The sequence below is a fragment of the Mirounga angustirostris genome, unplaced genomic scaffold (genome assembly GCF_029215605.1).
Source record: "Mirounga angustirostris isolate CCGP_5_RB_7025 unplaced genomic scaffold, mMirAng1.0.hap1 SCAF_13, whole genome shotgun sequence".
NCBI lineage: Eukaryota > Metazoa > Chordata > Mammalia > Carnivora > Phocidae > Mirounga > Mirounga angustirostris.
This window is the reverse complement of record NW_026991721.1, coordinates 5025306-5048041: the sequence shown is the minus strand read 5'-3', so window position 1 is coordinate 5048041 and position 22736 is coordinate 5025306. Positions and strand designations below refer to the sequence as shown.

The window sequence follows — 22736 nt, the reverse complement described above, 5'->3', positions numbered from 1 at the left end:
AAACATCTGGAAGGGTGAATAGTGGAAAATCTCCCTCCTGCCTTGACCGTTCCGTTTCCTCCAGCACATCCCATTGCTCCTAGTTTCTTCTGTGTCCTTCCAGAGGTCTCTGTGGGGGTGGAGAGCTGGGAGGACCCCCCGGGAGCCCTCCATAGGCACAACCAGGTAACAGGAGCCCTGCCCGAGATTTAGGACACGACCAAGGATGACAGTGAGGGTTTTGTATGTTTTTATTGTTTGTATAATACAGTCTCCGGTAGCAGAAATGTATGCACAAAAAGCAATTCAAATAAAAGTTCAGAGTAAAAAAAAAACTTTATCCCAAAGGACATTTACTATATATAAGGGTTTCACAGCTCTAGCGTATCCATGCCCCCACATTCCACATACAGGCTGCTCTTTCCCACCAGGACCACCCCGTCAGGGACACTGGGGGCAGGGAGGGCAGGGGGAGCCGGCCCAGAGCCCAGGCCAGGCCACCCTCTCCCCACCGGGCGCACCGGGGCCCCGGCGGCAGGCGCGGCAGCGGGATGACGCCTAGGGCCGCCAGCCCTGTCACAGAATCCACAACCCGGGGCTGAGCAGAGGTGGAGGAGAACAGGCTGCGGAGAGCAGGGCAAAGCCTGCTTTCTGGGCGGAGGGCAGGCGGGAGGCGAGTGTGTCCGCAGGTGCCTGCCCGCCGAGGCTGGGGTTAGTAGGGCACATTCAGTGGAGGAGGAGGGCAGGGCAGAGGCCGCAGACAGACGGGGGAGATGCGTCCGCGGGACAAAATACATAAAACAGGTCCGGAGGAGCTACATTCATCGAACGGAGACAACAGCCCACCCCCCGCACGGGCATCTGCTGCCTCGAGCATCCGCCGTGTGGACCAGAAGGGTGAGGGAGCAGCTTCCGGGCACTCGCGGTCGGTCAGGCCGCAGAGCAATGTCACAGTCTGTCCCTCCTCACTCGCTGCCCTCAGGAGCCGGCGGCATCGACACACATTGTCACCACTGAAGGCCTGGTCACGGTGTTCCCCAGCACATGAATTCAAGTCCTTGAAAAATCAACATTAACTGAAAAAAAGTACCCGCAGAAACACTGTTTACTTGTGCTGTCTGCCGTATCTGACTGCAAACTTCAGGCCCCACATAGAAAATGCCTTCTCTAGACTCAAAGGATTCTGAGAGATTGCACTATTGCGCTATTGTGCTATGTTTCTGCTTCCCGATCTCATTGCAGAGTCCTAGTGAAATCGTAAACAAGATAGGATATAAATGTTACTCAATTTTAATACAGTCTTTCGTATCATACACATCCGTGTTCGGCAGCGAGCCATCCAAGCCTTGCCGCGGGGACAGCTGTCGGAGCGCGGAGGGCCCTGCTGGCCCGGCCGCCCCCACGCAGTCCAGGGATGAAGCGGACGGCGCCTCACACACTCACACCCCGAGCTTCCTCTTCTGGTCGAAATAGGCATCGAACCTTGCTTGGGCATAGTCCTAGGAGACACAAGAAAGCAGCCTCACCAAGGACTCCCGCCCAAGGCCGCCCATGTCCCACCCAGGCCCGCGGGCTGGCCACCACTGCGGACACAGGACAGAGTGACTCCGGCTGCCGCAGGCCGTCCAGGAGCCCAGACACCTTGCTAAGGCACCTCGGCCACCCCCGAACGCAGCAATCCCGGCGGGCCTTCCGTCTGCGTATCTGGCGCTGCCTCGGTTCACCCTCTTGTTTACCCTGAAGGCTGCAGGCTCCTCTCAAAGCAGAAGGTTCGTGGGGCTGAGTCAGCAAGTAGAGAGCAGAGGTGCAAGAAAGGTGCCCCAATTTTCTGGGATCACCCGCAGTAGGATGACTGCACGGGGCACGAGAGGGACGGCAGAGACCCTGGTCCTGAGTCCTGACCACCAGCACAACCTCGGAAGCACCCACTCTGAACGGAAAAGTCTGCGACGCCAACCGCCAGGAAGGGTACAGCGTGGCTGCTGCAAACCCAGCCTCGGGGCGTAACTCGTATACCACAGAGATGAGCCCCTTCACACGCACAGTTGGGCGGTTTTCACAAATGCGTCCCTCAAGTGCAGCGCCGGCACCACAGTCCTGCTGGAGAACATTCCGGCGCGCTCAAGCTCCCACGGGCCCCGCCCTGACGCCTGGCCACAGGCAGCCTCTGAACCGATTTCCACCACCACGGATTGCCATAGAAAGCTCTTCCGTAATTGGAGTCACCCGGTGTGTCCCCTTCCGCGTCTGGCTTGTTTCAGCACACGTTCCTGGGATTCCTGCACGCTGCAGTGTGCATCTGGGGTTCGTTCCTGTTTCCTGTGGACTAAGTACTTGTCTATTAGACGGATCTAACGCACTACAAATATCCATTCACCTGACTGGCAGGCAGGCAGTTTCCAGTTCGGGGCTATTAAACATAAAGCTGCGATGAGCATCTGAGTGCCGGTCGCGGTGTGGAAATAGGCTTTCATTTCTTCGGCTCGATACCAAAGTAGGAGGTCGCCGGGCCGCCCGCTTCATGTGCTGTCAGACCGTTTTCCAGGCGGGTTAGACCATCTACCTTCCCCCCAGCAACGTATGCGAGGGCCAGCAGCTCCGTGTGCTTGCTCCCACTTGGTCCTGTCGCTGTCTTACTGCTAGCAGCATTAGGGGTGTGCGGGCTATCTCACTGGGGGTTTCATTTGCATTTCGTGTATTCCATTAAGCAGACAAAGAGACGTTTACTGGCCATTTCTTTATCTTCTGTGACGTGTCCAAATCTTCTGTTTATAAAGTAGCTCATCTGGGTTCTTGCTACATTGCGATCTCTTTGTGTATCCTAAATACAAGTCCTTGTCAGATAGAGATCAGTGACATTCTCTCCAAGTCTGTGCTTGCCTTTTTATTTTCTTAACAGTGTCATTCAAAGAGCACAAGTTTTTCACTTTGATTAAGCCCAACTTACCATATCTTTTCTCTTTTATGGTCAGTGCTTCACGTAACCCAAGAAATCTCTGCTGTGGTCACAAAGGTTTTCTCCCTTTGTTTTCCAGATGCTTTTATACTTGCGTCTGTTACCCGTTTTAGTTAATGTGTGTGTGTGGCAGGAGGTCAAGGTTCATTATTTTTCCCACATGGCTCTTCAGTTGTTCCTGCACCGGTTTTGAAAATCTGAGCCCTTCCCCAGTGCATTAGCGTGGCCCTTCTGTTGAGTATCAGTTGACTGTATGTGTGTGTTTCTGGGCACCGGGCTCCACTCCATTTGATGGATGTCTATCTTTACACCAATACCACACTGTCTTGATACGTCTTGAAATCAGGCAGAATTAATCTGCCAACTTTGTTAGTTTTAGTTTCACATTTTAGAAATATCTGTTTCTGCCAAAAAGCCTGTGAGGGTTTTGACTGGGATCACAGACTCTGGAAATCAGTTTGGGGAGAATAGACTCTTAATACGGAGTCTTCTGAAGCCATAAATGTGGTCTTCTGTCCATTTACTTAGGTTATTGTAGCCATGTTTTACAGCTTTCGGTGTGAAGATCATGCACATATTTTAAAAATCTCATCCCTAAGTATTTCATGTTTTTATACCATTGTAAATACAACGAAATTTCATTTGGAACGGTTTCTACCACGTGGAACACAGATGGTTATTGTGCATTGCCCTTGTATCCTGTGACCTCCATAAACTCACTCCACAACTCAAATAGCGTTTCTGTTGGTTCTTTCATATTTTCTCATGTACTTGATCACGTCACCTATAATAAAAAAGGCAGTCTTTCTTCTTCCTTTCCAGTATTTTTGCATTTCCTCTCTTTTCCCAGCCTTACTATGCTGGCTGGGTGCTCCGGTGGGCAGGAGCGCTCCAGCTCTCGCCAGTAATTATGACGCCAGCTATAGGTTTTCATACGTGCCTTGTGCCTGGTTAAGGAAGGACCCTTCTATTCCTACTTTGCTGAGGCTTTTTTTGTTTGTTTGTTTTAAATCATGATCATGAATGGGTACTGGATTTTGTCAAATGCTTTTCCTTCATTCCCTAAGAAGATAATACGGTTTTTCTCCCTCATTCTGTTAATATGCTGAATTACACACTAACTGGTTGGTTTGCTTTTTTAAAGATTTTATTTATTTGACAGAGAGAGCACAAGCAGAGGGAGAGAGAGGGAGAAGCAAGCTCCCTGCTGAGCAAGGAGCCCGATGTGGGACTCAATCCCAGCACCCTGGGATCGTGACCCGGGCTGAAGGCAGCCGCTTAATCGACTGAGCCACCCAGGCGTCCCTACACTAACTGGTTTTTAAAGTGTTAAATTAACCTTGCATTCCAGAGATAAATGCCACTTGATCATATTATCTTCTTGTAGATGTCAGATTTAATTTCTGCTAATATTTTGATAATGCTTTTTCTGTCCTGTTCACAAAGGGCACTGCTCTGCAGTTTTCTTGAAATGTCTTTGTCTCCTCTCAGCATCAGGACAATGCTTCATCAAATGAGTCAAGAAATGTCCCCTCCTCCCTTTATTCTCTAAAACCGTGTGCAGAATCGGTATCATTTCTTCCTTAAATGTTTGATGATATTCACCAGGACCTGCAGTTTATTCTACAGGGAGGTTTTCTGAGTATGAATTCAACTTATTCAATAACATATGACCACTTGTTAGGTTAGTTTTTGTCATTTGTATCTTTTCCAAGACATTTCATGCACGCTGTCAAATCTGTTGGTGTAAAATTATTCATAATATTCTCTTACAACATCCACAGGAGCTGGAGTGATGTCTTCTCCTTGTACTGATACTGGTCATGTGTGTCTTCTCTTTCTTTCTTGCTTAATATAGCCAAAAGTTTGTAAATTGTATTGAGCTTTTCAAAGAACCAACTTTTGGTTTCATCGATTTTCTCTTTTTTTCCCCATCCATTTTCTATCTCAAGGATTTCTGCTCTTAGCTTTCTTTTTTTTTTTTTTTTCTTTAAAGTAGGCTCCACGCCCAACGTGGGGCTTGAACTCACGACCCTGAGATCAAGAGTCGTGTGTTCCACTGACTGAGCCAGCCAGGTGCCCCTCCTTTTATCTAGTTCTATTGATTTTGGGCTTAGGTTGGTTTTTCTCTCTCTAGCTTCTTAAGGTAGAAGCTTCAGTCACTGATTTAAGAACTTTCTTATCTAATACAAATGTATAACCTTCAAAGCCACAAGTTTTTAAACCCTGCTTTAACTGTATCCCACAAATTCTGATATATTGTGTTTTCATTATAATTTGTTCAAAATAGTTTCTAATTGTCTAGTTCTTCTTTGATCCAGGGTTGATTTATGTGTACTATTTCATTCCTAAATAATTGAAGAATTTTCAAGATTTTGTTGCTGTTGATTTTCTATTAAATTCCACCATGGTCAGAGAACATACTCTGTACTTCAATTCTTTTCAACTTGAGACCTGTTTCCTAATGCCCAGTATGTGGTCTATCTTGATGAATGTGCCATATTCACTGGGCAAGGATGTACATTCGGCAGCGGGCATTCAGTGACGTCAGGCTGGGTGAGAGTGCCATCCCCTCCTCCGTCCCTCCCGCTGCTGTTTCTGGCCCTGCCTCTCCGCTCAGTTTTCTCAGGTTCTGCTTTTATGTCTTTTGAAGCAAGACAGGAGGTAGGATGCCGCCTCGCCCTCACCCCTGCCCTACACATTTAGGATTTTTTTTAATGTCTTCTGGATTAACTGATCCCTTTATTATTATGAAATTGTTCCTTACTTTGGTAATATTTTTTGATGTGTACTTTGTCTTAACAATTTCATTTGACCATGGCTCTAAATCTGCTTTAAAATTCCTTATTCCCCCTTCTTTTGCCTAACAGCATCTATGCGTTACCAAACCTTCCACCTGGAAGCAGAAATCACCCTAACACAGGACTGGGAGGATGAAATGAACTCGTTATTCCCTCCACCTTCCTAAAGCAAGGCACTCACTACAGACTTTGTGAGCCCGCGCCCTGGGACACACCACCAACACTCATTACGGGGCAGCAGAGGGCTGGACTCACAGTTAAAACTATCTATGTCAAGGACAGTTCCTAAGGTTGGAATAAAACGACAGCCTGGTTTGTCGAACTCGCCTGCAACAAACAGGACGGCTCATTCAGTCAGCACCAGCTGCGCACTCGACGTGGGGCGCTGCAGGCTGGAGAATGGAGCCATAACAGCAGGAGGAAACGCTTCAGGGCGCTCCTTCACCTGCGGTCCCTTGTGTCAGAGGGGACTGAGGTCAAGGGCTGGACCATGAGGGTCTGATTTCTACATCCCCCGCCAGAGCCCCAGGGCCACACAGCACCTCTCTGAAGCAGGGAAGGTGGGCCTGCTGCCCTGCAAGCGAGGCCACCTCCAGAGGCAGACGCGGAGCCAGGCCAAGGGGGCTCACTGTGCGACATAGATAGCCTTCTGCGAAGAACGCAGATCCCCCACGAAGCAGTAACAAACATGGTGAACAATTTTCTTTCTGGGAATAGAAGAGAACACCACCCCCAGAACATACCATGTATCCAAATTCAATGGATGAAATCTTGGCCTGCACAATGGACCAAAGTCCCCAGAAGAAATGGGACGCAAGGGCAAACCTGTAATTACAAAAGCAGGAGATGCACGTGAGATGTGTGGCGCCGGCCACAGGCCAGGGGTGGGATTTCCTGCTGGTGGGCCCTGTAACTCCTTGGGGTCCAAACCCGGTCAGCCCTGGCCCACTCAACAGGATTCTATTCCACAGGGACCGGGAACAGGGTGGGGGCACCGCAGCTGGCCTCTCCCACCTCTGGCTGGGGGCAGGTGGACGTGCAGTGTGGACGCGCCCAGCTACAGTCCCGGGACTCACACGGAGGCCTCAGGGGCCCCATGGGCGGTGCACAGGCTACACTGGGAAAGCAACACTCTATGCTACACGTGTGAGGTGTGGCATCAGCAACCCTTAGCAAGTGCTATGCAGGGAGAGGAGGAACGTGCAGGCCTCTGGATGACTTGCTGGCTTTCCCAGGAGGCAGGATGCTGCCTCGCCCTCACCCCTGCCCTCCCAAAGCAGTGAAACAGAGCAGAGGAGAGCGTGGTGGTGCCCCTCTCTAAGCCGCAGCATGGCCCCCGTCGCCGCGAACCCAAGCTCCCCTCACAACAGTTGCCTGTGGGCTTCACTGAATGCTTCAGTGTCCTCAAACCCGACTGTTTTCCTTGTGGTCCCTGACCCACTACACGTCCCTTGGGGCTACCCTTTCTGTCGGGCTCTCCTCCATTTTTCTATCTCCAACCATTCTAGAACCAGAGGAGGAAGATCTATGTATCAGGGGGAGCCCCGGGACAGCGAGGGTAGCTGCACGCCCAGCAACAAGGGTGTGGACACTTCAGGAAGAGGTGATCTGTGGTAAGTGGGCTGGACAGGACAAGAGGGCCAAAGTCACTTAAACATTTTTACCAAAGAATCTTCTAAGAGAGCCCAAAGAACGGGAGTAACTCAGGTCTCTTGACTACAGAGATGAGTGTGTGTGATAAACAGGGGTCTAGACTTTCATGAAATGTGGAAGTTTCTCATCCCTGCTCTGAGAGCTACTGAAGAAACAGTTTAAAAGCAAGACTCAGAACCAACACTCACAATTTGTAATCAGTTTTTAGAAGAAACACATTACTGGATGGTGCCCACCACTCCACGAGCATCAGGTGGCAAAAGCGTACAGGACCTAGGCAGCACAGCCTCGTACAGCTGAGTGCGGTGTGCGCTCACAGCGAGGAGCGCCATCCACGCGCCCTGACCCTTTACACCGACCCTGCTCTCCACACCTGCTGGGTGCTGAAATCTGGAGAGGTACCACATGCTCAGTTTTTGACAAAGTCCAAGTCCCAGAAATGTATGTGTATAAAGAAGCCCCTAAAATCATGATTGCAAGTCGGCACCCCAATTATATTCTATAAATGGACGGCTATTTTATAAATTAACAACAACAAAAAAATTACCTATTGACTTCAAGCAACATTTCTTCTTCTATAATGGACTTTTCTTCATTACTGAGGTTTTCAAATTCATTATGGAATGCAGCCAAGTAATTGGAAATAAAGTGGAGCTTTAAAGAAAAGTAATCACATTAGAGTCAGTGACGGTGAGAGTGACGGTGAGACACGGTGTCAACAGCTGTGCAGAAGCACGGCACACCCGGAGGACACCCGCACGGCCGGCCGAGCCTGGAGGAAGCTCACCAGTGCGGCAGTGATCTCCGGCTTCCTGGCAGAACTCTACCGCACTCGATGCCACACTGTCGGCAAGACAAGCACAGGAAACCACTACTACTTCTGGACAAAATCACCGAGGAGGAATCTACTCCACGCCCATGTTTCCCACGGCCTGGTCGCAAAGCAGGGTAAGCCTATGTCACACGTCTCTGCACACGGGCTGGCATTCCACACGGGCGCCAGGGAGCCCGAGGTCACTGGCAGAGGCTCCAGCAGAGCGGGAGCTGACTGGACCAGGCGAAGGGGCCTTCCACCTGCGAGCTGCCGTGGTGATGCTTTTATGTCCATAAATCGGCAAGACCTAATTCTGGTTTGGAGAAGAGGTTCTACCAGGTCCCACGTGTAGTCTGCCCATGCATCAGGATTTAGGAGACCCCGTTCTTCAGTACCTCACACTATACCTAACGGCACCAGAACACAGCAAACCACCACTCGCTTTCTTTTATAAATAAGGAAACAGCAGGCAGTTGCTCTACCCAAAAGAACGCCATTGACTGATCACCTAGTTGGAATGCCAACACCTCGCCCAACTGCCTTCTCCCAGGTGGCTTTCACACTCGACCCCCTCCCACCAGCAAGCAGCGTTCCAGTTTGAGCGCCATCCTAGCAGGACGTTCTGGAAGGAATAACCCTGGCAAGGCAAGGGGATGGCTCATGCCCAGTAAATTCTATGTAGCGGGCACCATCCTGAGCCTTTGTTTCTGCACACGAGGAAACTGAAGCACAGAGTCAGCAGGTGACAGTGAACAGTGGCAGATCTGGGTTCAAATCCAGACACGGTTTTTAAAACCCATGCTTGAACTGCCACACGAGATGGGTTAATTTCTGGGAAATACTAAATGCTCAAATAGGCAATGAAGACAGAAAATTTGAATAGATCGATACCTAAGAGATGGTAACTAATGACCGTCCCTCCCCAAAAGTTCTAGGCCCACACTCTCTCACAAAGTCTACCAAAATTTTCAAAGAACATCTCATATAAATTTGTTCCAGAAAATTACAAAGGGACACCAAACTCATTAGACTAGCATAATTTTTATTCCAAAACCAGATATGAATAATAATTTTTTAAATGACCGTTAAAAGCCCGTTTCACGTATGTGCAGAGACATCAAACTCCTAAATAAGAGACTAACTGGACCCAGCAGAGCGTTCCAAAATAACACACCTCATTCAAATGGTTTATTTTAGGAATTCCAAGACGGTTTAACATTTTAAAACATCCCATTAGTGGACTAAAGAGAGAAAAGCATGAGATTACCTACTAGGTGCAGAAAAGGTAGCTAATGAAGACCAACACCTCTATGTGACTTTTAAAACTGCTCAGAAAATCGAAAAGGCACTTCCTTCATTTCCGTGGCTGCGCGGTGCAGCCAGTCACACAGCTCTGCCGTCCGTCGCCACCCACCACGCCGGAACCTGCCTTCTCGCTGGCAGAAAGCCCCCTCTTCCTGGCTGGAGAGTTGGCACCTCTGGCGCTGCCCAGTTTTTACGAAGTCTTTTACAAAGACCCCACACCCTTCCTCCTCACACAGCATGACCTCGAGGCCCAGAACCAGCCTGGCCGCTCTGCTTGGGACGTACTCAAGCTCATCACAGTCGACCTTCCTGCGCGGCAGGAAGAGGGCAATGGGGTTTTGGTCCCACAGCAAGTCAACATTTGAATGGCGGCCCTGACCGCTCTGATATGCGGCTGAGCCAGCAGGGCTGTCCCGTAGCAGGGGTTGTGGAGGGGGGTGGGCTGCTGCCCCGCACAGGCTCGGGGGACCCTCTCCCCAGCCCTGCTTGCTTCCACATCGCTACCCACTCACCCTCAACCCACGGCTCCAACGGTGGGCTGAGGAATGGAGTAGGGGCTCCCAAGGAGGAACTCCCCACAGGGTGATTCTTTTTTTTTTTTTTTAAAGATTTTATTTATTTATTTGAGAGAGAGAATGAGAGAGAGCATGAGAGGGAAGAGGGTCAGAGGGAGAAGCAGACTCCCCACTGAGCAGGGAGCCCGATGCGGGACTCGATCCCGGGACTCCAGGATCATGACCTGAGCCGAAGGCAGTCGCTTAACCAACTGAGCCACCCAGGCGCCCGATTCTTTTTTTTTTTAAGATTTTATTTATTTGAGAGAGAACAAGCAGGGTGAGGAGAAGCAGCAGGAGAGGGAGAAGCAGGCTGCCCGCTGAGCAGGGAGCCCGACACGGGGCTCGATCCCAGGACACCCAGGGGGTGATTCTTCACACAGCCCTCCCCCCCCATACTCAGGACAGGAAAGGGAACTCTAACAGCACAGCAGCTACCAAGTCATGGTGCCCAAAGGCTACTTCTGTCTGCACAGAGTGAAACACACAGGAAAACACCGCGATCCCCACAAAGAAAGCCAGGACGCAGGTCAGAGGCTGGACTTCTTGGAAAAAACTAGAAGGAACTACAAAAGAGACTGTGCTCTCTAGCTCAATGAATACAGGTTATCTCTGGCACAGGGATTAAAATGTCAGGTTTGTGTCCTGACACAAAATAACATTTTAGAGCAAAAGGGTTTGCTTAACCATTCTGCGATTTGAAAAGGGTGTCGTTAGGGGCGCCTGGGTGGCTGAGTTGGTTAAGCATCTGCCTTCGGGTCAGGTCATGATCTCAGGGGTCCTGGGATCGAGTCCCGCATTGGGCTCCCTGCTCAGCGGGGAGTCTGCTTCTCCTTCTCCCCACTGCTTGTGCTCTCTCTCGCAATCTCTCTCTCTCTCTCAAATAAACAAAATCTTTAAAAAATAAAAGGGGGGGTGTGTCATTAAAAATGAAGATGCAATCAATACTAACTGCATAAAATGGACTCCTGCAGTTTGGCTACTACCAAGCCTACACACAGCCGTCCCCTACCTGTTGTTTCTTGGTGGGGTACTTCAGGATGTTCGCTCTGAAGAAAGGGTACTTTGCATAGTTATAGTCGTACATCCATTCACAGAAATGATTCCCAATGTCGAATCCCCTGAAAAAGAGGTAAGAGCTGCAGAGAAGGGGGCAAACTGCCACACCATGAGGCTCCCTGGTCAGAGAAGGGAAAAGGCCGAGTTGTGAGCATCCCTCCCAGCAACAACTGTCCTTCCTGAGGTCCCCCAAGGACGACTGCCTCAGGGACAGGAAGAGCCAACAGGGCGGTTACCAGAACCAGAGCTGATGCTACAAAAGTGCCACCCAACCGACCCACCACGCAGGGGCAGTTGTTCAAGAACATTCTCTTGCACTCAGTACTCTGATCTCTGAAGCCAACAAAGCACCAAATTCTGAGTTCTGATCGCTCACTGCTGCCCCCCCAACTACCAGCGAAGAACAGGCCCGGGCTGCAGGCCTCTGGGGCAGTGCACTATCTCCCAGGGTCCTGTGGCAAGGCTCCCCTCTCCTCCTGTAGCTGTTTCATACCTGTAATTATAACTGCTGTATTCGAAGTCGATGAGCATCAGTCTCTGCTTTTCGGAATTCTCTCTGCCCTCCAGCATTAAGATATTACCTGCAAAAAGGTTCGGATGACATGCCATTTACTATGCTGTGTTGCCCAGTCGAAGGCACGAGTTCTTGAACAGAAGGGCCAAGAGTGGTTCTGATCCTGTCAGGGAACCCCAACCATGCAGAGAATGAGCACAGGCCGTGGAGTGCCGGGAGCAGCACCGCACCCCCAGCCCCAGCCCTCGGCAGAAGGCCCTGGGTCACACTGACAGCCCGAGAGTAACACGGCCCCACGCTCACCCAGGAACAAGAATGGCTCTCCCTCAGCATGCTGGGGCAGCACTCCCCAGACTTTTCACACGTGGGCACAAAGGAAAATGCTTGACTGGCACGCTGGAGTTCTAGCCGACCCAACCTCCCCAGCAGCTAGGAAGCTGTGTCCTGCTGTCCTCCCTGAGGAGGACGCCGCAGGTGTGCTCAGCCGCACCGGGCTCTGTGGACCCTACTTGGCCCCGATGCTTTGCCTCGCCTGGTTCTCCAAGGAGACCACAGGCAGCGTTCCCTCCACCATATTTCCTGTACGGCTGAATTCTGGGCCCGAAGTGAAGTGGCGGCAGACTGGCTCTTCAGGCATCCGTTCCAAGACCTCCCACAGGTGACACAATGTCCAGCATTGGTCACTACCAGGCTGGCGGGTGAGCACTGGTGAGCCAGGCTTTGCTAGTTCTTTGGCCACGCCCTCTCCCGGGTTCCTGCAGGAGGTGCTCTTTCTAGGCTTTTCAGCACACAAAATCCACTTCCAGGGGACATTAAAAGGAGATGCTCAGAGCAGCAGAACAAAGTAAATGTACAAGCCCCACCTCCTCCAGCCTTTCACTGGCCAGCAGACCTCCCACAGACCCTGCTGATGACAGCTTGCAGCTGACTATGGCCCACTAACAGTCTACACCCTGCTCGACTTTCCCGACCGTGATCAGCTAATTAATAAACTATCAAACTCATGTCTGATTGATGACTGGTCTTCAACAGGGACTGTTGTCAAAATTAAAAACAAACGGCTGAGCCTGGCAAAGGGCCCGAGGGTGGATGTGAGCCAGCTGTGATGGAAAGGACAGGGACAGCAAGGCAAAGCCTCACCAAAGCCCGGCCCCACCGCGGCACCAGCGGGAGCTGCCCAGCTAGATGCGGCCTCCGTCTGAAGTCACACGGAGGGGTACCCGGCATCGTACTTTATGAAAGGCAGAGAAACCCAAGGAGAGCAGATGGCCTCGATTAGCTGCAAGGTGTGGCCAGGGCAAGGCCCCCAGGACAGAGCAGGGCGGTCACCTCTTACTGCATTCTCAGATTATCAAAGTTGCGTGTTCACCAGAGTTAAACACTGAACAAACATGTGACTTAGAAGGTTTCAGTCCTTTATCCGAGCTCCCAGTTTAGTGAATGTTCTCATTTTTTCTTCTATGAATATATTTTTTACAAAAATGGGAGAACACCCCATGTGTTTTTCTAAAACTTGCTTTTTTTCTCTTAATATATCCTGGAGATTTTTCTGATGGTCTGCATAAAAACGACCTCATTCCTTTTCATAGTCATACAATACTCCACTGTGTGGCCGTCCCATTATTTCATGCATGTACTCCCCTCGGCGCGGACACCTGGCATTCGTCACACACACTGGAGGCCGCTAAGGAGACACGCACACCCAGCCTCACATAACAGGCAGCGATTCTTACCTTCCTGACAGTCATTATGACAAAACACAACCGGAGAGGGGGTGGATTCAAGCAGCGACCTGCAAAGGGAATCATACCGCAGGTCAGATGTCTCGGTGCGCCCGGGACAAGACTGGTGCTCGGCACCGCCACGCAGCCTCCCTGCAGCGCTGGCCCCGCGAGCCCCGGGAGCGCAACCCGGAGTTCCAGGCCAGCCCCGCTTGCAGCCCCTCTTTCCCGGGCGGGCCCTCCCGGCCCAGAGCACGACCCTCCTCCTCAGTCTGCTCCCGCCCTGGTTTCCGTCACACCTGCCATCACCACCTGGCGTTAGGGGACGCGTCTGCTTGTCTCCGTCTCTCCTAATGAGACACAAGCGCCCCGAAGGCCGTCCTGGTCTCCACGTCCTCGGCGCCGCTCACACCGTGAGTGACGAGAGCTGTGCCTTCTCGCGCTCGGGGTGAGTGCGCCCCGGAGACCGTGCAGCGCCGCTACTCGCAGGCCAGAGCTTGGGCTGAACAATTCCCCCACCTGCCCCCGTGGCTTCTGCTTCGGGTTTTGTTTCAGAAAACCCCAACTGCGCTCGCGACGGCTCCTCACCTCAGGTACTCCAGCTCCAGGGGCAGGTTGTAGTGGAGGAGACGGTGAAGCTGCTTGACCCGCGGCTCCCCGGCAAACTTAATCCTCAGCACTTGGTTCAGGTATCTGGCAGAAAAAGGGGGAACAAAACTCACTGCTCGGCTCACCGGCGGGGCTCCTGTCAAGTATAATCACGAGAGGGCAGTGGGAAGCCCCTGGCCCGGGACACAGCCCGGGGCTCCAGGCCCTGGAGAAAGCTTGTCCCCTGCCCGCCCACCCGCTCGGCGGAGCAGAGGAAGACCTCCGGCCACCACGGCAAACGAGTACTCACTCTGCGCCTCTGGTAGCCGCTAATAGAAAACGGAGTTAGAGCCAAGCGGTTTGACCACTTACTTTTCCATTGTTCCAAAAAGCCATTTTGGTTCCTTATTGAATGGCATTTTCATACCATGAAATGTGGCCATTTTCTCAGCTATTTCTGCAGAAATATCTGGCAAACTTAATTCTTCAGTGTCTAAGCGCCGGCTCTGAAATGAACAAGGGGGTCAGAAAATAGCATTTCTCCGGGGAACCTGGAGGGTTAGGGGTGCGATCACACCAGGCTAAGACCTAGCAGCCAGTCTGTCTCAGCTGGCGCACGAAACTCCCTGCGGAACGCGCCCCGCGGACAGTGACCCAGCGACCGCCGGGGCATTTCTCAGCAAGCAGGGGGCCACCTCCACAAGCCAATTTTATTTTGAACCCTTTGAACCATGAGAAGGTCCTTCTCACACACAAGCATCTAGGCAGACTCCCCCTCTCTTCTCTGTACCCTCACTAGAGGATGCCCTCCTCCCCGCTAAAAGCTCCGGGTCTCAGGGTTGTTGCATGAGCCCGTGTCCAACTCCTTCAGCGGCTCGGAAACCCTGGCCTGACCCATCGCAGCCAAGAGATGGTGCTCAGCACAGGTCCTCCTGAGAAGCACGGCCAGGAGTTCAGGATGAGCCATGCACCCCCTCGTCCATGGTGGCGCATGCAGCAGCCCACCCGGCACGGAGCAGGCTCTCAGAGCGCACAGCTGAACGAAGAAACAGAGGGGCCAAGCCCCCACCACGCGCTTGCCCAGCTCCTCCTCCCGAGGAAATCACAATCAACTAAGACCAGTCTGTCTTTTCCACATGCACTGCTCCCCTATAGAAGCCCAAAGAGGCATGCCTCTGAAAATCCTGAGTGCCACAGCCATGGTATTCCTCCAAGTTAGAGAAAACCAGCTCAAATTCTGGCTTTAACCCTCATTTCAAAGTCACATGGCCAAAGGCACGCTACTCAGACCTCTGTGTCTGACTTTCTGATTTCTATAAAATGAGAAACATGACATGAAGTCCCTGCAGGGCTGCTCTGACCTAGAGCAGACAAGGCAGGCAAGGGCCCTGGGCCGGCACCCAGCCAGGAGGTCTCGACAAATGGCGGGAGCCTGATGACGAGAGCTCAGAGCTTTCTGGAAGCAGCAGGCTCAACTGCGTCCTCCTCCACCCGGGAATCCTCCAAGTTGTCAAGTGATCGGGCCAAGGTTAAGGACATGGGACTCAGCTCCTAGTGGGAGCTCACTCAGCTTTCACATGGCTCTGTTAAAAAAATGCCATTACTTTGTTTGACATTGTGGAAAGTCAGGCTAACCATGCTCAAAGATGAACATATTTCAGAGTTCTAAGCTCCTTTCCCAGCACAGGGAAAGAGCAATAGGAGACTGACCAGGTCCTTAGAGTCACTACTCTCCTGTGCCCTCTGAAAAACGGCTGTAGGAACCAGACGAGGTGGAATGCATCCCACTCCATGCATCCATTCCAGGAGTGAACCTGGAAATAACACGCACTAGCAGGCTGAGCCAAATGAAATCACCATTTCTGGGGTCAAAAACAGTTGATAACTGGTAGTTTCATGTGGTTCAACCTACTCTTTAACAGAACTTTAAAAAGTCTTCACTATATAAAACATATACAAAAGAAGACAGAATTTCAGAAGTAAAACAGTATCAATCCCACAGATGCTAAAACCCACGGATTCTGGTCCAGGGCAGGACAGTCCCATTATTCTGGGTTGTGCTCACTTACCTTCCCTAAAAAGAGAAGTTTTACCACACATGTATATTTTAAACAGTTTTTAGTTTGCTTTCAGTGGGCTTTATTAAAATGGTATACTCTTTGCAGTCTTCCACAATCTGGTTTTATCACTCAATATTATGTTCTTAAGACGTCGCCACTTCTAACCACAGGAAGTGTTTCAGACTTTCCATGCTTTCAGATACTTTATTATCTCATTTGATTCTCATACCAGTCGGATGTTATGGGACAGTTGCAAATGAAAACCCTGCCAAGTGGCCAGCCAGGTGCCGGGGCCAAGACGGAAGGTCTGCTGGTTTCGGCACAGCCCCAGGCTGGCAGCCGCACACATGAGACCACTGCACCAACCAGCAGAGGGCACCCCTCCTGGGACACAGGTCCCAAGAAGGCTCCTATCCCTGGGCGGTGGAGATTAGACAATTAGGACCCCTTCCTCCAGCCTCCGCTGGAAACAGGTTGAGTCCTGGCAAGCAGAGCATCCCTTCAGCCAGGGTCCCTGTGCTTAACCACTGCACAACTATACAGGGCAAGCCCGCACACAGAGGTGGCCACGTGAGGCAGGGCAGGAGACCCTGGTCCTCGAGGAGCTCACACAGGTGGAGACGTTACAGCAGCATCAGAAATGCCTCAGGACAGCAAGAAAAGGCAAACAGTCCTGACTCTTGGAAACAGGATTTGAGCTGGGCCTTGCAACATCAGCTGACAGCTGACGGCACCTGGGAGCTGGGGAGACTCCAATGGAGGGAGTGAGCTGGGAGACAAGGCAAAGAACAGTGGCGGCCCCACAGGGCAAAGACCCAGGTATGGCTCGGTGTGGCCAGGACCACGGGGCTCTGCACTGAGTTCTAAAGGTGGCCCCCAAATTGAGAGGAACAAGGGGAAAGGGGAAAGGTTCAGGGCAAGCAGCTTCAGGGGACAATGGAATGTTGGGTTTCATATATAGCTTTCATTTGGATGAACATCTTTGCAGGAAAGACAGAGGTTCTAATGTAAATTCAAGAGAAATCTGTTTTTTCTTTATTTCTGATACAGTTTCATAATGTTAAGTCCCATTTAGTGTGTCCGCCCACGACCCCTCAGGCTCCCGCAGCACCGAGACAAAGAACCTGTCTTCTGTCTGTGGCGTCTGTCAACTGACCAGTCGAGAACACATCTTACCGGGATGAACTGCTCCAGGCGGCCTTGGGGAAAGATGCCGTAGAGCTTTGGCCCAAGCGCCCTCTCTGCAAGAATGGCAAACATAACGCTCTCCAGAACCATGGCCTCGGCCCCCTAAAACAGACAGCAACACACCGGATGTTTACTGAGGGCTGACTACGTGCAGGCCCCACAAGCACTTCCACCCCCGGCATCCCTACCATCGGGCGCTACCAGCACCTCCCCCACTTCATTTTTTTTTTTTTTAAAGATTTTATTTATTTATTCATGAGAGACAGAGAGAGAGAGGCAGAGGGAGAAGCAGGCTTCCCGCTGAGCAGGGAGCCCGATGTGGGACTCGATCCCAGGACCCCGGGATCATGACCTGAGCCGAAGGCAGATGCTCAACCATCTGAGCCACCCAGGCGCCCCACTTTAAATACGAAGAAACAGGTCAACATCTTGTAATCTGCAGGACCCGCGCTTGCAACCATCACACTATACTGATGAGATTGAAAAGTCAAGCTTAACCGAGTCACTGATTCCAAAAATAGAACAGTGTCTACTGGTATTTTCTTGCTTGCATTTATTTTACAACTTCTCTGAGTTCCACCCATGACATCTTCCCAAAGGCCACCAATATGCTGTCCATTCTGGTCAGCACAGAGCAGGAGTGCACCGGCCACAGGGGCCTCCTGCCCCCAAACCGATCCTTAAGGGCGACTGTCAGACCTGGGCCTGTTTTTTGGGCCCAAAGAGCACCCTGGCATGGAGCATTCACAGGATCTATGCTCTGCTCTTCCCAATCTTCTCCCTGCTGCCATTTTAATGTTTGTCTCTTGCCAAAACCCAATGATGCTCATATGCTATCTTCAGTCCTAATAACCCATGTGGGATCTAGAATCATCCTGCCTTCAAAAACTATCTTTAGTGGCGCCTGGGTGACTCAGTCGGTTAAGCGTCAGGTCATGATCTCAGCGTCCTGGGATCGAGCCCCGCATCGGGCTCCCTGCTTAGTGGGGAGTCTGCTTCTCCCTCTCCCTCTGCCTCTCCCCCTGCCTGTGTTCTCTCTCTCTCTGAAATAAAAATCTTAAAAAAAAACAAATACTATCTTTTGGTCTCAGTTCAAATTCACTCCTTAGTACTTTGCCATTAAACAGCAAATTAGCCTCTAGGCCACTGTGTCTGAGGAGGGGCCGGCAAGTGTAGCTAGAAAATGCTTTCAGGTGATCCTTATTCACCCCTTAAGAAATGCACCCTGGGGACTATGATCCTGCAGAAACACTGCCCAAAGTGAAATAGCTCTTTAAACTCAGGTTATAAAAACACACGCAGGGTGCCTGGATGGCTCAGTCGTTAGGCGTCTGCCTTTAGCTCAGGTCGTGATCTCAGGGTCCTGGGATCAAGCCCTGAATGGGGCTCCCTGCTCAGCGGGGAGTCTGCTTCTCCCGCTCCCCCTGCTTGTGCTCCCCCCTCCTTTCTCTCAAATAAATAAAATCTAAAAAACAAAACCAAAAAAACCACACACACAACAGGACCTACTCAGGCAATGACAGGATGCTAAAGTTACAGAGAAGAAAACAGAGAAGTTACTTTTCCAAAGGACATGGAACCACATTAAAGGAAAAAGTAATTTGGTCACTCTCACATTTGGGGGAGCAAACAGATTTGTCAGCCGGTGACCTCCCACAATTATAGTTTAGCCACTGTCTTGTGTCACCTACAACTGTGGTCTGACCACCTTGTGAGGCCTAATTTTATTTACTCATTTGCAGTTTTGGGGTTTTTTTTAGATTTTATTTATTTATTTGACAGAGAGACACAGTAAGAGAGGGAACACAAGTAGGGGGAGAGGGAGAGGGAGAAGCAGGCTTCCCGCAGAGCAGGGAGCCTGATGCGGGGCTCGATCCCAGGACCCTGAGATCGTAACCTGAGCCGAAGGCAGATGCTTAACGACTGAGCCCCCCAGGCACCCCTCATTTGCAGTTTTGTATCTAGGACTGCTATGAGCTAAACTATGTCCTCCCCAAATTCACGCATTGAAGCCTTAACCCCCAGTGGGATGGTGTCTGGAGATGGGCCTTTAGGAGGTGGTTACGTATAGATGAGGTCATGAGTGCAGGGTGTCCATGTGATCAGCGTCCTTATATGAAGGGTCCCAGAGAGCCTGCTATCCCTCCCTCCATCGCTCCACCACGTGAGGACACAGGGAGAAGGCAGCACCTGCAGGCCAGGAACCCAGCACCCAGACCTCAGACCTCCAGCCTCCAGAAATAAATGTCTGGGCAGCCCCGGGGAGTCCGTTACAGCAGCCTGAGCAGACTAAGACACAGACAGTACAAACGTAGCACTGATCTGTCAGGTCCACAGAGCTGAGAGCAGGGTTTGAGAGGAGAACCCCTTGGAGGAGGTACAGTCACTGCTGGCCCCACGTCCAGCACCAGAGACGCCTGCAGAAGAGCGTGCACAGGTCTGCAAGGCATCTCTCAAACTCTCCACCTGGAACCTGCACGAAGCGAAATGCCATGGTGAAGGCAGGCTGGGCACAGCGGGACCCCAGGGCTCCAGGGGTGACAGCAGGCGGGTTGCGCAGCCGTTAGCCAGCTGTACGCCCCCCTACCCACCCACAATTTCAGAGTTCAGTCAGGATTTCTTCCGTCGAGGTATCCAGGTTTCATCACAATTAAAATTTGTTTTTCGGTTTCCCTCCATGTAAAGTGACAAAGCCCAAGGGCATCAGGGTGGGCTCCATATAAAACACATATCTGTGCCCGGTCCTAAAGGGCCTTCGAGTTTGAAGTTGCAAACTTTATACAGAGGTGAAGCCCCACCGCGTTCCTTCAGGAGGCTTAGCACGCTGGGCATCGCATGCACTCAGTACAAAGCCGTGACGTTGCTGGGCTGAACACGCTGCCCGGAGTCCTCCAGAGCCAAGTCAACCCGTCACCGGGATGGTGGAGAGAAGGTGGACGGAGACTTGAGAGCTTTGCAATTCTCTCTGGCATTTCTCTGAACACCGTAAACAAGAAATCTCTTTGTTCACATGGAATACCGCAGTTCAGCATTTATTCCCAGTACGGAGAAAGGGGAGCTGCGTGTGGAGGAAAGAATTTGGAGGAAGAAAAGAAGGAAAACACTTAAGAAAGATGGGCAGGTTAAGAAGCAAGAAAAATGGAGAGGTTAAGAGGGATAGTAGGTAATCTTAGAATGAGTGCATCAACTACTGGAAGCCTTTTTGTAACTACCAGGTCTCCAAACACCTTCCTGCTTGCTATTTAAGGAAGCCAGCATAGTAAAGAACAGGGTGGGACCCGCACGACCCAGTCCTCTGCCCCAGCTCGCCTGGGCGCAGCCACCGGCCACCCAACCACAGCTGGTCGCACTTCCTGGGGACAGAAGGTCCTACCTCCACTTGAAACTATTTGCTTTGGATTCAGAAACATTCATCTATCTTTAGCCCAAAAATATTTACTGGAGGTCCCCTATGTGCCTGGCACTGTGTTAAGCCCCGGGGAAACAAGAACAAGGCACGACCCAGGGACCCCTTCCCGAGCGAGAAGCAGACACGAATGCACAAGGCCAGCGTAGGCTGCGATAACCGCGGGGACAGGGCGGGGCGGACTGGGGTGGCTGCTTCTAGGGAAACGGTGACACAGACACCTGAGGGGTGAGAAGCAAAAGCACATTCAGGGACCTGGGAGACCACCCCCCCAGCGGAGCGGGCAATCAGGGAAGAGGAGGACAAAGTGAGCTCGGAGAAGCCGGGAGGTCTGGGCCAGCCATGACGTTCTCGGCACACCCGCAGCATCTAAGGCTGACGCATGGCCACCGAAGAGGAACCCGCACAGAGCCTGAGCACTCCCAGTGACTGTCCCCATGGGAAGGAGCCCATGTTACACAGCAAGCTATCCAGCACACCCAACCCCTAAAACAAACTTACATGCTCACCACTGTGCAAGACTTTCTAGTATTTTCTAGCCTATTTCATTTTAAAAAGCAGCAAAAATGCTGACATTTCACATGCCCTTCGAAGTTTTACAACCCACCACGTGAAGCCCTGATTCAGATGGGGGCAGGAGGGCGGCCTCGAGGGTGAAGGCGAGAGCTGTGCCGGCTGCTCAGGGGAAACAGGGGAGAAGGGTAAGGTGGCCGCTGGGTCCGGCAACGCGGAAGTCCTTGGTGTGAGACCAGATGGGGCAGGGGACAGGAGGGCAGGGGAGGATCAGCGAATGGAAGAGGAAGGGGGACTGCTGGGGAGGCAGAGGTGTGCAGACTGACAATTCACTTTACCTACACAGTTGTATTTCTTTATAAAAATTAAAATCCTGTAATAAGAATATCGAGATTATGAACTTTGGAGAAGACAGAATAACATTTCTGTGATATTCTTGCCAAAAATATATAACCTCATTCCAGTCACGAGAAAAGGTGAGACGAACCTACACTAAGGGAACATTCTATGAAATAACTGATCCATGTGCTTAACAAGCCTCGGGACTGGAAGTAACATGGAGGCAGATGGAACAGACGAGGGAGGACAAGCAGCCTACACCGCGTGGGGCCTTGGCTACACCCTGGAACAGGACAAGAGAATGTCAGTGGAAAAACCTGGGAAAGTCAAATAAGGCCTGCAGCTTAGCTGCTATTATTGTGCTGGCGTTGATCAGGGCTGTGCAAGGTGTTAGTGACAGAGGGACTGGGGAGGGGGTGCAGGGGAGCTCTTTGTACTAGCTCTGCCGACTTCCTGTATGTCTACAGTTCTTCTGAAATAAAAAGTTAAAAATAAATAAATGTATACAAGAAAGACTGAAATCAAGCAATATAACAAAATCAGTAACTAATTCTGTGCAGTGGGGTAAGGGTGTTTATTATGTTATTCTGTGCTGTCCCAAACATTCAACACTTTTTTCCAAGAAAAAAAGAAATCCTGCTACAGAGAGGGAGCAGATGCGGGCAAGGCCGGCAAGCTCTGTCCCCTGTGAGGGACAGCAGCAACACGCCCGTGGACAGGGGGAGAGGAGAGAGGAGACCTGGAGTCAGGAGCATAGGGAAGGACCAGCCTGTGGAAAGGCTCCAGGGCTGGAAGTGGGAAGATGAGGGCCGGGATCACAGCAGCCGGGCAGGGAGGGGCCCGGTCAGGAAGGCAAGCCTCCCAGACAGGCTGGTAGTCCTCCCGACCATGGGGTTTCCCTCTAATGATGCCCAGTTGCTCGGGTGCGGGCCCAGAGAGGGCAAGGTGACCGGGTTCAAGACCAAGCCAGATCTTCACCGAACCAGGGTAGCTCTCAGGAGGGTTTTCAACAGAGGAGAAATGGTTTGGAAGCAGGAATGAGGAAAACCAAGAAGACATCCGTTCCCCCCACCCCCCGCCCGCCAAGTACCAGGATGTGATGGGAAAACATCCTCCCTCAGGGAGCTGCAGGGGAGGGGTCTCTGGGACAGTGAGGCTGTAGAGAGGCCAGTTAGCACAGGACACATTCAGAAGAGAGGGGACAAAGACTGCAGACAAAGGCCAGCCATCCAAAGGGGCTCAAAGAACATCGTGGACTGAGGAGAGGAAGGGACAAGGAGTATGTG

At 51.4% G+C, this 22736-nt stretch overlaps 1 protein-coding gene across 3 annotated transcripts in view; it reads right to left on the bottom strand.

The window, feature by feature from the left end:
* Positions 1-212: 212 nt before the first annotated feature.
* CHKA (choline kinase alpha) overlaps positions 213-22736 on the bottom strand; it is a 61218-nt gene continuing 38694 nt past the window's right edge. For all 3 annotated transcript variants that reach the window (XM_045893135.3, XM_045893136.3, XM_064576077.1), the window contains 9 exons: positions 17181-17294; positions 14317-14450; positions 13945-14049; positions 13369-13427; positions 11615-11702; positions 11075-11183; positions 7937-8043; positions 6480-6561; positions 213-1478 (listed from right to left, as the gene is read on the bottom strand). In XM_045893135.3, coding sequence (XP_045749091.1) covers positions 1419-1478; positions 6480-6561; positions 7937-8043; positions 11075-11183; positions 11615-11702; positions 13369-13427; positions 13945-14049; positions 14317-14450; positions 17181-17294 — 858 coding nt within the window. In that variant the 3' untranslated portion in view covers positions 213-1418. The remainder of the gene's footprint in view (positions 1479-6479; positions 6562-7936; positions 8044-11074; positions 11184-11614; positions 11703-13368; positions 13428-13944; positions 14050-14316; positions 14451-17180; positions 17295-22736) is intronic.